General features: G+C 45.3%; 1 protein-coding gene across 2 annotated transcripts; it reads right to left on the reverse strand.

The window, feature by feature from the left end:
* Positions 1 to 2,043: 2,043 nt before the first annotated feature.
* On the reverse strand, positions 2,044 to 5,955 carry LOC121561300 (rho-related GTP-binding protein RhoU). Of its 2 annotated transcripts, XM_045217716.1 has the most exons (4): positions 5,163 to 5,952; positions 4,786 to 4,844; positions 4,620 to 4,649; positions 2,047 to 4,003 (listed from the first exon to the last, which is right to left on the reverse strand). In XM_045217716.1, the coding sequence occupies exons 1-4, from the start codon at positions 5,413 to 5,415 to the stop codon at positions 3,506 to 3,508; spliced, it is 840 nt and encodes a 279-aa protein (XP_045073651.1). In that variant the 5' UTR covers positions 5,416 to 5,952; the 3' UTR covers positions 2,047 to 3,505. The 2 variants fall into 2 exon arrangements, with proteins under 2 accessions (XP_041729826.1, XP_045073651.1); XM_041873892.2 differs by lacking the exon at positions 4,620 to 4,649 and having other exon boundaries at positions 2,044 to 4,003; positions 5,163 to 5,955.
* Between the last annotated feature and the right edge of the window lie 8,550 nt (positions 5,956 to 14,505).

Raw genomic sequence — 14,505 nt, forward strand, 5'->3', positions numbered from 1 at the left:
AAATAACTTCTTGTTAGGTGTGGTCATCTGCGCTCTATGGTGTCTGAAACGTAACGGAAAGGTTCAGTGAAACGTTAGAATCACATACCAGATCATATTCTCTCTCCAGAATACTTCTGACGTTATTGTCCTCTATGACCCATGTGTCCCAGTGTAGGATATGGAGTACTGTATGATTCCAGTGAGGTGACCACCACAGCACTTACAAGGCTTTCGTATTAAGTCGTCAGCCTGACACAATGACAGACTAGACAGGACATTTCAGATGTTATGTATGATGAGTGAATTCCGTGGCACAATACATCATTAGGTTCAGACAAAAGGCCTCTTAGCATGCAGATCTCCTGACAAAGGGTTTAGCACTGGCTATAAATACCAACCTGTCACATACCCACCTCCGGCAGCTGATGGAGAGAGACAGAGTGTGTGTGTGTGTGTGTTCGCACATCGGTGTTTAAGAGACAAACAAATTGTATTTGCTGGTTTTGGGAGAGTGCAATGGTTATCTTTTGATTGTTTAAAAGAGACAGAAACACTTCCTTAAATCTTTATGAGTGTGGGTATCTTTTTCTGTATGTGTGTGCGTGTGTCCAAAGTCAATAAAATCAAATCCCCGTTAACACAGTAACACATTAATTACAAAGTAACACTGACAGTGACAAGCAACTGCATACAACAGTGAGTCCTTCAATCAGAGCCAAAGTATATTCAAGCCCTTTCTACTTGAGAATTCCACCCTCCAGACATCTTCCCACTCTATTTAAAGCCACCTGGCATTTCAAAACGCAATAGGGCCAAAATAGGTGCCTTCAGGAACACCACCAGCCGCCTGGGACTGAAAGGGGGAAGGGCTTTGGGCATTAAATATAGCCCCCCACGTGTTCCTTTGCCAGCAGAGAAGGACCCCTCCCTAATTGACAGTGTCTGAGAAAGGAGTCTTGGAAAAGGGGCGGGCTCTGGGGTATGAAATAGCTTGAATGGTCGAAGCTGGGTGAAAGGGAGAATTGCTGTGTCAACAACAGTGAGTTATGTCTGTCCATAAATGCAGTGGTTGCGTTGAGTGGAGCCACTGAGCCGCAGGAGGGCAGAACAGAGCCAGAACTGTGGTCTTTGACTTATGTCTTTAATGCTAGTCATAGATAATATGCCCAGTTGAAGAGCACAGCTAAGAGGGGGGACTGAAATAGCCCCTTTTGCAAGAGCAGCCAGGTCCTCTAAAAACAGCCTGTTGCTTCTAGGCAGAGACACTCAATCGTACATCTAGAATACTATAAGATCTGCTGTTTGGAGCCACTATGTATTTGTGCTACATATTTGTGGAATAGGTTTGTAGACCTACAGTACAGTGCAAGAAATATCTATATTATATGGATTAGGCAACTGAATGATGCCTTGAAATTCAGAGAGTATTAAGATATGTGACACTGTGTAATGTCTTCTCTAATCTCATGCCTTTAAACAGTAAATAGGTCTCTGCCACTATTAAGATATATGAGGTGACAGAAATGCACTGACCTTGGTCAATTTGAGGCTTGGTGGAGCATGAACTGCAGCTCAGCTCAGGATTTGTAATGCATCAGGGACCTCTAGTGGCAGTGAATTTCAGTCACGACAATAGAAGATGGCAGGGTTTTCTCTCTTCCAACTCCCTCAATAATAATAATAATATGCCATTTAGCAGACGCTTTTATCCAAAGCGACTTACAGTCATGCGTGCATACATTTTTGTGTATGGGTGGTCCCGGGGATCGAACCCACTACCTTGGCGTTACAAGCGCCGTGCTCTCAAAATTGAACAGTTTTTATATTATGGATTTATACGATTTTCTTATAAGTTAGAAATCAAATAATATTTAATATATTTTGTCTATATTTTTTGAATATTTTCATAAAAAAATATTGTATTTTTTTGTTGTTGGTAGGATAGATTCCAGGTGATAACAGACCACCAAGTCAAATAAAAAAAAAATATATATTTAAAAGAATATGTATATTTATAAAAAATATATATATGGGGGATTGGAAATGCAATATTAAAGCTGATCCACGCCCTAAAAAATTAAGTAAAATTTAAAAAAAGACCACCAAGTCATAAGCAAGGGAGAGTACACATTGGAACAGACAACTAATGGATGAGTGAATAGGAATTTGAAGCTGCACCTGCCAAATGCCTCACAAGTTAACCACACCAGTATGTCAACTTTCTCAAGCTGTTCAACTCTTGGTGACAGCACAACAATAAAAAAAAAGAGTACTACAGAATATGGGAGGCATTAACAATGTAATAAATTATAAATAAACATTTAATTTATTATAAAAAATAAGATCGCAATCACTAGGGCCAGACAATCAGTGTTATCATTAACTTTATATCAATAATCAGTAAAAGCTTTCATGTTTCCAATAATTATCAGATTTTAAATCCTTTAAATTCTTTCGGTGTGCTTAAGAAATATCTCCACTTGCAGATAGTATTTGCCAATTAACCATAATAAATAACTTATCTCGCTTCTTTGGAATGCATCTCTAGTGATATAAACCCCGTCCCTCAGTGATCTCTGTTCTCTTTATGGTAAAGCACTAGCAGCAGGGTGACAGGGTCTGAGTCTTGCTTAGTCTTCCTGGGCAGACGGTCTTGGTTGACATCAGAGCAGGGCTAAGGTGTGATGGCATTCAGGGGACTGAGAGTCAGCCACCATATGCCCAGCTAATCCAATCCAGGTGGTCCTGTCTCATCCTATTAGAAAGCTGCGTACGGCCTCCACCGGAGAACCACTACGATTTATCACCACGACAGACCTGACCAGGGATCAGGGGGGAAAGCCAAACCAACTGATCTGCAGATTTGTCAGATTAGAGTCAATCTGACTGGGAAGCTACAGTATCCTTTAGCTGTGTTTGGTTGGTATGTCCAGCAATATCAACAACTGATACAGGAACAGTGTTTTAGACTACTTGAATTTGAAAGACCAATCATTGTACTTGATCTGATATAGGTTAGTAAACAACATTGAAGGACTTAATTGTCAAAATGGCAGACACAAAGCAAGCTTATGGTTTGGCGTTACAGTTTCTACTGGCTAGTTTCTTGTAATCCTCCACAACATTCTCCACTGGTGACCTTTGACCATTGATGGGGGTTACACAGAATGACGCAGAGGTCATTGTGAAGTCTGTCATTTCATTAGTAGTCTCCCCAGGTATTGGATTTTCTAACTCAAATCCAATCACTTAATTCAGACTTGCTGTGCCCTCGTCAAGGCCTTTGAACACAAAACATAAGGTATCACTAACGCTGACACTCTGCATTTCATTCATTATCTTGCCAGCAACGATAACGCTTTCTAGTGCTTCTGCTTTTTAGATATGAAATAATTATTTGGATAATACATTAAAAATTCCAACATATTTTCCTAAGTGCTATTATATCTGGAGTGAAAAAATTATTAAAAGACTAAACACCAGCATAGAAAAATAAAAGATCCTAAACAGCTGCTTTGGGGGTTCAGTCGGACTCTCCTCCCACACGCTCTCCTGCCACAACAACACAGCTCAGCTTCTTCCACCAAGTCTCAGAGAGACTCTTGATCTTATCCGGGGTCTTCTTCCTTAGGCTCTGCCTCTGCTGGAGCTGCTGAACGTTCTCCGCCGGCTGGATGCTGGCCAAGATGGCCTGGTCAAACACCTCCTTCAGGTTCTTCTGGGTCAGACCCGAGCACTCAACGAAGGACACGGCCCCAATATCCTGCGCCAGCTGCTGGGCCTCCTCGGTTCCCACGGGCCGCTCCTGGTTCCTGGCCAGCTGGACCAGCACCTGGACGTCTTCCCTCAGGTCCAGCTGGGTCCCCACTAGGACCATGGGTGCCCCGGGGCAGTGACGGCGGATCTCAGGCGCCCAGCGGTCGGTGGCATTGTGGAAGGAGGAGGGGCGCACCACGCTGTAGCAGAGCAGGAAGACGTCGGCATTGCGGTAGCATAGAGGGCGGATCCGGTCCAGCTCGTCCTATAGGAGACAGGAGGGGAAAAGTCTCAAGTTGAGGAAGTGGAAGGGTCAGAGATACCCAATCCCAAATTGATTCTTAGCCCTGATTTTATGGCATACCATGTAGATCTGATTCTGAAAAGACTACTACTGGATGGTTAGCAACATGGTCCAGTAATACGTCCCTTTCTCTCTCTGAGTTCAGGTCATATTGATTATTACACCTATTCAATCCTTTCAGATCTACAAAGGTGCCTATTAAGGAGAATGGGAAGAGTTGATTTGGAATTGGGCATGAGTCAGGGAAAGCAAGGTCTGTGAGAGTCATCCAAAAGGGGGCGATAAAGCACAGAGAGCCAGAGAGGAGGTAAGAAGGTATAGATTCTGGGAGCATGGACAGGAACCTCCTACAGGGGGCGATATAAGTCTGAGGATCAAGGGGGGCAATGGCTATGAGAGATATTCTGCCAGTGGGTAATAACTACTGACACAGGATCAGAGAAGGGAGGGTGTGCAGGGGAATCCCTACAGCGGGCAACCAAGACACAGGGGGTAAAATGTGGAAGCAACCTATGTTGGGATAAGTGAAGCTGTGGAATCTAAACAAACTACTGACCACTGATAGAGAATGGCTTACATTAATAGTGTCATCCTCCATCCCCCATTTCTATAATTTTGAGCAGAGCATGTGAAGAAAGAATGATGTGTTAGCATTACCACTACAATAGGATATCCTTGTTAATGTGCCTATAGTTTACTAACACTCATTTAGTGTTGGATTCAAAAACAAAACTTTGACTCACCTGGCCAGCCATATCACAGAGTTGCAGTCTCACAGGTTTTCCATCCACCACAACCATAACTGAGAAGGAGAAGAAGAGCGTGCACAGATTTGTTATTGATGGTGACAGCATTAAGACACCTGTTCAATGCCTACCTGTCATAGCACTATAGGCATCAGTGACGTTTACTTTGCACCATCAAATTATATAAAATAGTCACCTATTATTGACTCGGAGAGATCTAAAAGAATATACTATACACAAAAGCAACAGAAAAAAAAAAAACATTTATAAAATGCAACATTTGGATAAATCAATGAATGAGTAAAACTTGTGACAAAAGCGGTCAAATTAACAATATCACGTTTTCGGGTTATCTGATTTCTCTCACAAATTACCTGCAAAGTTATCGAAAGCTGTTGGAATGTATTCTGTCGGATATCCATTTGTGGTGTAGCTGACGATAAGACTTGTCTTCCCGACCGCTCCATCTCCGACGAGGACGCAGTTCACCTTGCGCTCAGGTACGGAGCCCGATCGCCGGCGCTTTGAAAGAGGAAAGTCTCTGTTCTTGCCCCGCCGTGGTGGTACCGGTGGAGCCGGATCCGAGATCCGACGGGGTTTCTGCACTCCTATATCTTGTGGAAGCATTGTGCCGTCGAATAACTGGCCTAATCTACGGGGAATAACACTTCAATAATGCCATAGCCGTCTGGGTCTCTGCACTTTGTTATCCCATATGTTGGTTCCCTTCCCAATGTTTATAGAACCAGCACGCACCTGACTGTCCGTTTCTGTCAGTGAGTCATATAAATGTAGAAAAATAATAATTCAGGTAGGCTACAGCGGAACTCGTGCAGCATACTGTAAACGCATTCTGCGTTAAGTTTCTCTTGATTGGCATCCTCTGCATCTGGTGTGTTCATGGTTGTAAGAGGCTTACCGCGCGCCACATGAGGTGCGGTCCGTGTCCCAGGGCTTTTCAAGTGAAACAAACTAAGATCATTGGAAACTCTGATCCCCTGTAGTAAATAATGTGATCCACTTTGTCATTTACACAAGTAAATATGGTGAATATCTAGACCAGGGGTACTCAACTCTTACCCTATGAGGTCCGGAGCCTGCTCGTTTTCTGTTCTATCGGATCATTAATTGCACCCACCTGGTGTCACAGGTCTAAATCAGTCCTTGACTAGAGGGGAACAATGAAAAATGCAGTGAAACATTGCTTCGAGGTCCAGAGTTGGGTTTGAGGGATCTAGACCAATTATGTAGGTCTACACATTTTCCTTGATCTATTTTTTAAGGATATGGTCCACTGAATATTAGTTTGTTTTCTTTATTTGTTTGATTGTAGCAACAACATAAGAATAATGGGTAGCCAATATAACCAAACAAGTTTTATCTCTAACAAAGTTGCATTATCCTTACATAAAGTACATGAGGACTCCAACATGAGTATTAACCCTGACACAGGGCCAGCCCTAGGCATAAGTGACCACTTAGGGGGGCCCCAACCCAATTTCGAAATTTGGTTGTGCATTGGCAGTTTTTGTCTTGTTATGTCAGTCACTGCCAGTCACTCAATTAGCCCATTGAGATTGGTAACTTAGTCTAGCCAGCTATCTAAACTTGTAGTAATCAGCTGAATGACCGACCGGGCATGCAGGGCACGTACCCAGGGGCCCTGACCTCCAGGAGGCCCCCATTGATTTTGTTAGTCACTTTCACTCAAATATCATATTAACATGGCATTAAGTCATGACAAAATGTGTAGAATTGCAGGAAATTAGCTTCAGAACTGCAAAAATGTCTCTCCACCTTATGGCAAAAGGAGTAAAATTGCATAAAATGTGTTATAAAATTGCTAAATCTTCTCTCCATCCTTTGGCAAAATGTGTAGAATTGCAGCAAATGTACTTTAAAACTGCAACATTTTCTCTACGCCCCATGGCAAAATGTGTAGAATTGCAGGATTTTTTTTCCAATTTTTTTTTCAATCCTCCGTCAAGAGGGGGGCCACTAAAATGTTTTGCCCGCCAAGTGGGGGGTCCGCAATAAAATGTTGCTTAGGGTCCTCAAAAGTCTAGGGTCAGCCCTGCCATTACAGGACAACTGTGTGGATTGATAAGTGATTTATGTGTGCCCTCTAGTGGAAAAAGCACACAACCTGTGAGGGTTGGAGTCTAGGGCTTAAATTGCAGGTGCCAATGCATCATGACGGTGAGGATGGCAGCCTAGACCTATAGCAAGCCACACCAAGCAATCCAATACTGTGAATTGTTACTACAACATAGTGGCGTCTTAGTAGCAGACCTTAGGCCTAGCAGAATGGTAGGGATGTGAAATCATGACTGGAGTATTAGCTGTAGAATTGATAGAAAAATGGGATTTCTATCACTAGACTATTTATATGCTATTCAAAGTTGAACATATTTAATAAAAAACAGTAAACTGCATGTAGAGCCTCAGCAGCAGTGAGTGGGTGTGAGAGTATGCACAGAGCAGCAGTGAAACAGGGTGTACAGTGAGGAGTGAGGATTGAGACCAAGTGGGAGTACAGGGAATGATATACTGCTTTACAAAATCCTGTAATGCCCGACAGAACGTAGAACTATAGTAGATAGAACATCCATTCTCAATGTATTATATTATAGTTGTAGAGGAAGCCCTTGTTATTAATTTCCACAATATACAGTGCCTTTGGAAAATATTCAGACATACATTTACATTTACATTTACATTTTAGTCATTTAGCAGACGCTCTTATCCAGAGCGACTTACAGGAGCAATTAGGGTAAAGTGCCTTGCTCAAGGGCACATTTACGTCATTTAGCAGACGCTCTTATCCAGAGCGACTCACCAATTGGTGCGTTCACCCTATAGCCAGTGGGATAACCACTTTACAATTTGGGGGGGTAGAAGGATTACTTTATCCTATCCCAGGTATTCCTTAAAGAGGTGGGGTTTCAAATGTTTCCGGAAGGTGGTGAGTGACTCCGCTGTCCTGGCGTCGTGAGGGAGCTTGTTCCACCATTGGGGTGCCAGAGCAGCGAACAGTTTTGACTGGGCTGAGCGGGAACTATGCTTCCGCAGAGGAAGGGGAGCCAGCAGGCCAGAGGTGGATGAACGCAATGCCCTCGTTTGGGTGTAGGGACTGATCAGAGCCCGAAGGTACAGAGGTGCCGTTCCCCTCACTGCTCCATAGGCAAGCACCATGGTCTTGTAGCGGATGCAAGCTTCAACTGGAAGCCAGTGGAGTGTGCGGAGGAGGGGGGTGACGTGAGAGAACTTGGGAAGGTTGAACACCAGACGGGCTGCGGCATTCTGGATGAGTTGTAGGGGTTTAATGGCACAGGCAGGGAGGCCAGCCAACAGCGAGTTGCAGTAGTCCAGACGGGAGATGACAAGTGCCTGGATTAGGACCTGTGCCGCTTCCTGTGTAATTTTGTTACGTTACAGCCATTTTTTTCCCTCATCAATCTACACACAATACCCCATAATGACAAAGCAAAAACAGGTTTGTATAAATGTTTGCTAATTTATAAAAAATATAAAAAAACGGAAATATCACATTTACATAAGTATTCAGACCCTTTACTCAGTACTTTGTGGAAGCACCTTTGGCAGCAATTACAGCATTGAGTCTTCTTGGGTATGACGCTACAAGCTTGGCACACCTGTATTTGGGGAGTTTCTCCCATTCTTCTCTGCAGATCCTCTCAAGCTCTGTCAGGTTGGATGGGGAGTGTTATTTTCAGGTCTCTCCAGAGATGTTCGATCGGGTTCAAGTCCGGGCTCTGGCTGGGCCACTCAAGGACATTCAGAGACTTGTCCCGAAGCCACTCCTGCGTTGTCTTGGCTGTGTGCTTAGGGTCGCTGTCCTGTTGGAAGGTGAGCCTTCGCCCCAGTCTGAGGTCCTGAGCGCTCTGGAGCAGGTTTCCATCAAGTATCTCTCTATACTTTGCTCTGTTCATCTTTCCCTCGATCCTGACTAGTCTCCCAGTCCCTGCCGCTGAAAAACATCCCCACAGCATGATGCTGCCACCACAATGCTTCACCGTAGAGATAATGCCAGGTTTCCTCCAGACGTGACGCTTGGCATTCAGACCAAAGAGTTCACTCTTGGTTTCATCAGACCAGAGAATCTTGTTTCTCATGGTCTGAGAGTCTTTAGGTGCCTTTTGGCAAACTCCAATCGGGCTGTCATGTGCCTTTTACTGAGGAGTGGCTTCTGTCTGGCCACTCTACAATAAAGGCCTGATTGGTGGAATGCTGCAGAGATGGTTGTCCTTCTGGAAGGTTCTCCCATCTCCACAGAGAAACTCTGGAGCTCTGTCAGAGTGACCATCGGGTTCTTGGTCACCTCCCTGACCAAGGCCCTTCTCCCCCGATTGCTCAGTTTGGCCGGGCGGCCAGCTCTAGTACGAGTCTTGGTGGTTCCAAACTTCTTCCATTTAAGAGTTATGGAGGCCACTGTGTTCATGGGGACCTTCAATGCTGCAGAAATGTTTTGGTACCCTTCCCCAGATCAGTGCCTCGACACAATCCTGTCTCGGACCTCTACGGACAATTCCTTCGACCTCATGGCTTGGTTTTTGCTCTGACATGCACTGTCAACTGTGGGACCTTATATAGACAGGTGTGTGCCTTTCCAAATCATGTCAATCAATTGAATTTACCACAGGTGGACGCCAATCAAGTTGTAGAAACATCTCAAGGATGATCAATGGAAACAGGATGCACCTGAGCTCAATTTCGAGTCTCATAGTGAAGGGTCTGAATACTTATGTAAATAAGGTATTTCTGTTTCTTATTTTTAATACATTTGCTAGAATTTCTAAAAACCTGTTTTCGCTTTGTCATTATTGGGTATTGTGTGTAGATTGCTGAGGATTTGTTTTATTTAATCCATTTTAGAATAAGGCTGTAACGTAACAAAATGTGGAAAAAGTCAAGGGGTCTGAATACTTTCCGAAGGCACTGTACGTATATAGTGACGGGCATCTCAGGGCTTCATTGTCTACCAGTACCAGTGCTATTTTAACTCTTTATTCAAAGAAGATTCCTAAAATATGCAAATCAGAGACGTGAGATCTTTAACCAGGCGATGACTTCGTTTCATTAATAGGATTAACGAAGAGTCATGGTGAAAAGACAAAAGGTAGCATCACACAATGAGGACTGACAACCAGCCAGCACCCCACTTCTACTAGATGGTACTATAAACCTATCCTCTGTGAACACCAACACCATACAACGCCACTATTCTACCCGTGGACAAACAATCTGCCCAAAGACCCCCCAGCTGATAGACTAGACACCTAATCAGAACCTTTAGGGAGCGCCAGGCGCCCTTTTAAAGTTTGCAGAGCTGGCAAATATATTTACTCAATTTTAGGCATTGGGATTAAGGGGCTCTGGGGCTCTTCCCCCCGACCCCCTCCCTCCCTCCTTCTTGCCTTCCTTCCCTATCTCTATCCCTCCCTCTCTCCTTTTTCGCTCCCTCTCTCCATCTCTCTCTGTATCCCTCAGGGACCGGGCGCTCGGACTCTATAGTTATGGGCCGCGGCCATCTGTCAGCGTGAGGCGTTCACGCAGCCACCAGAAGGCCACAACATGTGCTGATTTAAATGGAAAATCCAACTTTCCCAGGACAGGCCTGACCCCGGCAGCCGTAAACCCCTCTGCACCCCCCCCACCAGCACCATCTCCATCTCCATCCCCATCACCCAACCTGCCCCATCTCCATCCTCAGCCAGCTATCCCAGCACAGCCCCAGCCTCCCAAGAAATACTGTCTGCATGCGAATCAGTGAATTAGAGCACCACCCCTCCTCCTCCCCTGTATGGTGTATGGTAATGACTGTGCAATGTGCAGAGGGGGAACCTTCTTACACACAATGATGGATTTCCACCTTAGCAGCTGATGTTCCCAGGGTCGGAGGAGGAGGCGGAGGATGGAGGGTGTGTCTTAATATTCCTGGTGGTGTGAGAGCTAGGGATCAGCTGATTGGTAAAATTGATTCTAAAGGAAGAGGTGGTGTGGGTTTAGAATAGGGGGGTTGTTGTCTGTGCCTGTGCTGCGGGACCCTGGGGGACAATGGGGCTGGGGCAGGGGTTGGGGAGGGGGTTGGGGCGGTGAGTGTCACACGCTTTTGCTTTGTGGCTCGGTCAACAGGCGTGTGCCACGGTGTTGTCTCGACCCCCGCGCCTGCTGTCCATCCAGCTCCGGGGACGGGAGAGAGGGCCATGAGAACCAGCCCCGGGTCTTTAATGAGGGGCGTGCTGTTTTTTATCAAAGATGGACAAGGCATCATTAGAATCACCATTAGAGCTCCATACAATGGGGGGACAGACTCCCTTAGCTATGGATGGGAATATCCTACACAAATGCCTGAATGCTTATATGAGCATGATTGGGGATCTGCTATACTTCATATTACGTTCACGTTTTGGCTATATCACGTCTAATATTGTAGTGAGGAAGACTCATGGTACACTCATAATGTCATCTTATAATTTAGTGGACGCAATCCGCTTTTTCACTTTTCTATTCATTGTTTCTCCTGTTTCTTCACCAGCTGTTAGTCTCAAAGGCTCAAATCACAGGATGCTTTTTGGGATACACACCACCCTTCCAAAATAAAGTTTTGACTGAAAGTAAATGTTCTGTGTTTTTCCTCATGTGTTGTCATGGTTACTTTACAAACATACTTACATGTTTTCCTTTATCATTGAACTCCATTCAATTCAATGAAAGCAACAAGACAACAGTCAATACAGCCCTATAGTTCAATCCCCAGTGTTACACTGTATGTTCAGTACGGCTTCCAGAAACCACTTTATAGCATTGTTTTATTGATTATCTCATGATGTAATAACATCCAAATCATGACTCATCAGTCTTTACAGACACTCCATTTTATTCACCAGAGAGAAATAATTGATATCAGCAGAGGTTATTATGTCATACACCATAACCTACATGTTAGTTTGTCATCATTAACGTTTAGCCAAAAAAACCTGTTGTGGCCCTGCAGCCCTTCTAGGAGTCCCTCCAAGTCCTTTTTAATGGGCTCTGCTGGCCTGGCCAGTGTGACCAGAGAGAGAAGCATTGTCATAGTGGAGACTGTGATGCTACAGAGGTGGCAGCTGGCATCCCAGCTTGCAGGCCCATCTCCTCACAAAGGAGGGCCTTTCCCCTGGGGGCAGTGATTTAGGACAGGGGTCTCCGGACATACCCTGGAGGGAACCCCTTATGAAGAGGGCACTGCGTCTAAACCGGCCCCCCTCCCCATACACCCTTCTATAGCCCCCCTGCTGGTTTCCGCATCACGTAGCCTAGCTTACCCTCACCTCCCTCCACCTCCCACCCAAGCTCCCCTCCTCCCTCTTGGGACAGAGGCTAATGGTCGTGGTGCAGCAGGGATGGGGCTGGAGCATTCCTGAGAGGTAGCGCTAACACTAGCTAGCTAGCCACACACAATGGGGACGAAAAGACAACAGGTGCGTGTGGATCCTCTGTCCTGCAGCAGCTGAGGGATAGGGACAGGGCTATTATCTAGGGCTTCCAGTGGGCTTTCAGGCTACTTTTCCCGCTCATCCTCATAGAACAAAACCCTCCTCTGTCTTTAACCTGCTCCCGCCCTGTTCCTTGTTGTTCCCATCAGCCTCATCTACTGAACCACAACTAACACCTGCCTGCTGCTGCCACTGGCTTGGCCACTCCAGAATTACCCAAACGGCCAGTCTATCGCATGATAAACTAGGCTGAATACAGCTCCATTGCTTCTCTATGCTTTTCTATTCACGTCTCTAAAACATGGGAAAATCAAACGCCTTGGTGTTACTACTCCAACTTCCAACAACAAGAAGAAAGTCTATATAGCCCCTGTAACACATAGCTACAAACTCCCATCTCTCAAATGAACAGTCTTAGAACAGATTGTTTGGCCTGGCCACATGATATTGCTGGTGACAATGCCTCTAACAGAGCGTGTGTCCTGGGGGGATAGGGAGTATTTGGTTACCACACCCTTGGTCTATCCCATTGTGATTGGTCCGGGTCCCAGAGAGGTTGAAAGGGACATGTGTGCATATGTGGGCCGACAACGCAGGTGCCTACATCTGTTCATGACTGGGCAGATGTCGTGGAGCGAGATAGAGAGCGAGGGGAGAAATAGCGAGGGGAGAGAGAGAGAGAGAGAGAGAGAGAGAGAGAGAGAGAGAGAGAGAGAGAGAGAGAGAGAGAGAGAGAGAGAGAGAGAGAGAGAGAGAGAGAGAGAGAGAGAGAGAGAGAGAGAGAGAGAGAGAGGGAGGGAGAGAGAGAGAATGAGGGAGGAGAGAGAGAGAGAGAGAGAGAGAGAGAGAGAGAAGGAGGGAGGGAGAGAGAGAAAGGTGTCACTGCCCCATTCACAAGGTCTCTCTATTCATAGATTGTGGTAGACAATTTCATCCAGATTGCACTGGTTCAGAATTGAGACAGAGTGAAAAAATCTTGGAGCTACTACAAATGATCATCTTTACGAAACTATGGCCATACTTTCCACATAGTTGTTCATAAGCAATAAAGATCATGCATGGGGTAATTCCTATTAGAACTGGACTAGATACAATAATTGATCAGCCCCTATTTCCATATCATGGTTGGAGTTATCAACACTAAAGAGTTGGGGGTAGCAAAAACTACTTTTGCCACAAGTTCTACTCCATATATTTTTCACTTCACTATGTCTGTATTGATTATGGACTGATTCTATCACATATCACCATGAGTATTTGTTATGTGTGGATATGTGTCATACAAATGATCAGATGTTCAATTATCGATTTATGCATAGGGACCCGCATATGTTGTGATGCGCCAAAGCATGGACGTTACCCGGGGGAACGTGGCAGATGTGTTTTGATAAACATTGGCACGCGACTGGCCACTGCTCCGTGAAAAACTTCGACGCCTTCTCCACTTCCCCCCTCCCTCCTCTGTCCCTCTCCCTCTTTCTCTCTCTGTCCCACACACTCCCACACAACACACTCGCGCCACACACACGCGCGGGCGCGTCTTCAGGGGCCACCGCGTAATTATTGCGGCACTCTTCCCCAAACTTAAGCCCAGCACGTACTCAGCCACAACATATGCAAATGTGACAGCAGCACGACCAGGGGGAACCCATGGTTTGGCCTGTGCCCCCGTTCAAGCAGCTGGCCATAGTAATCTGATCTGGACACAAAGACCGCGCTGCTCCAAGGATTTCAGCAGGTAAACAGGTGGGTCAGAAAGGATGAAAATGGAGAGAACCCCGACCAGAGAAGATTAGTTGCTGTTATTAGGCCTATCTTAGCCCTGATAAGACAAATATAAAGTTGCCCTTCAGTCGCCAATTTTTCTTGCGCTTAAAAATGACCATACGACATTTTATTTTAAGGAGACAGAAGCTATAGCCCGGATGAGGGTTTGGAAAATTGCCTATTTTAGTCGAACCAATAAGTAGCCGAGGTGAATCGTGCCAACAGTCTGAATGCTCATAAAGAATCAAAAGTAAGTCGATTGATCACCTGGTAACAGTTACCAACCCCCCATTCAAGCTAATCATCTTCTCCACACCACTTCATATGATCGATATCGTGTGATGCGCGCCGTGTTTACGTTCCCACGAGCTACCATGTGGTGTCTACTCTTCCGGGACGAAAACTTCTGGCTTCCCCTCGCCATATGGCCCTGCATTGCCATACCGTTACA

Source organism: Coregonus clupeaformis, unplaced genomic scaffold (genome assembly GCF_020615455.1).
Source record: "Coregonus clupeaformis isolate EN_2021a unplaced genomic scaffold, ASM2061545v1 scaf1195, whole genome shotgun sequence".
Taxonomy (NCBI): domain Eukaryota; kingdom Metazoa; phylum Chordata; class Actinopteri; order Salmoniformes; family Salmonidae; genus Coregonus; species Coregonus clupeaformis.

Bases quoted from the DNA above. Each gene is read 5' to 3' on its own strand.
- LOC121561300 (XM_045217716.1), bottom strand. From the start codon at position 5,415: ATGCTTCCACAAGATATAGGAGTGCAGAAACCCCGTCGGATCTCGGAT. The intron at 4,845-5,162 runs GTAATTTGTGAG...TCTCCTTCTCAG, and splicing joins AGCTTTCGATAACTTTGCAG to TTATGGTTGTGGTGGATGGA. The intron at 4,004-4,619 runs GTAAGCCATTCT...TGTCTCCTATAG, and splicing joins TGGAGGATGACACTATTAAT to GACGAGCTGGACCGGATCCG.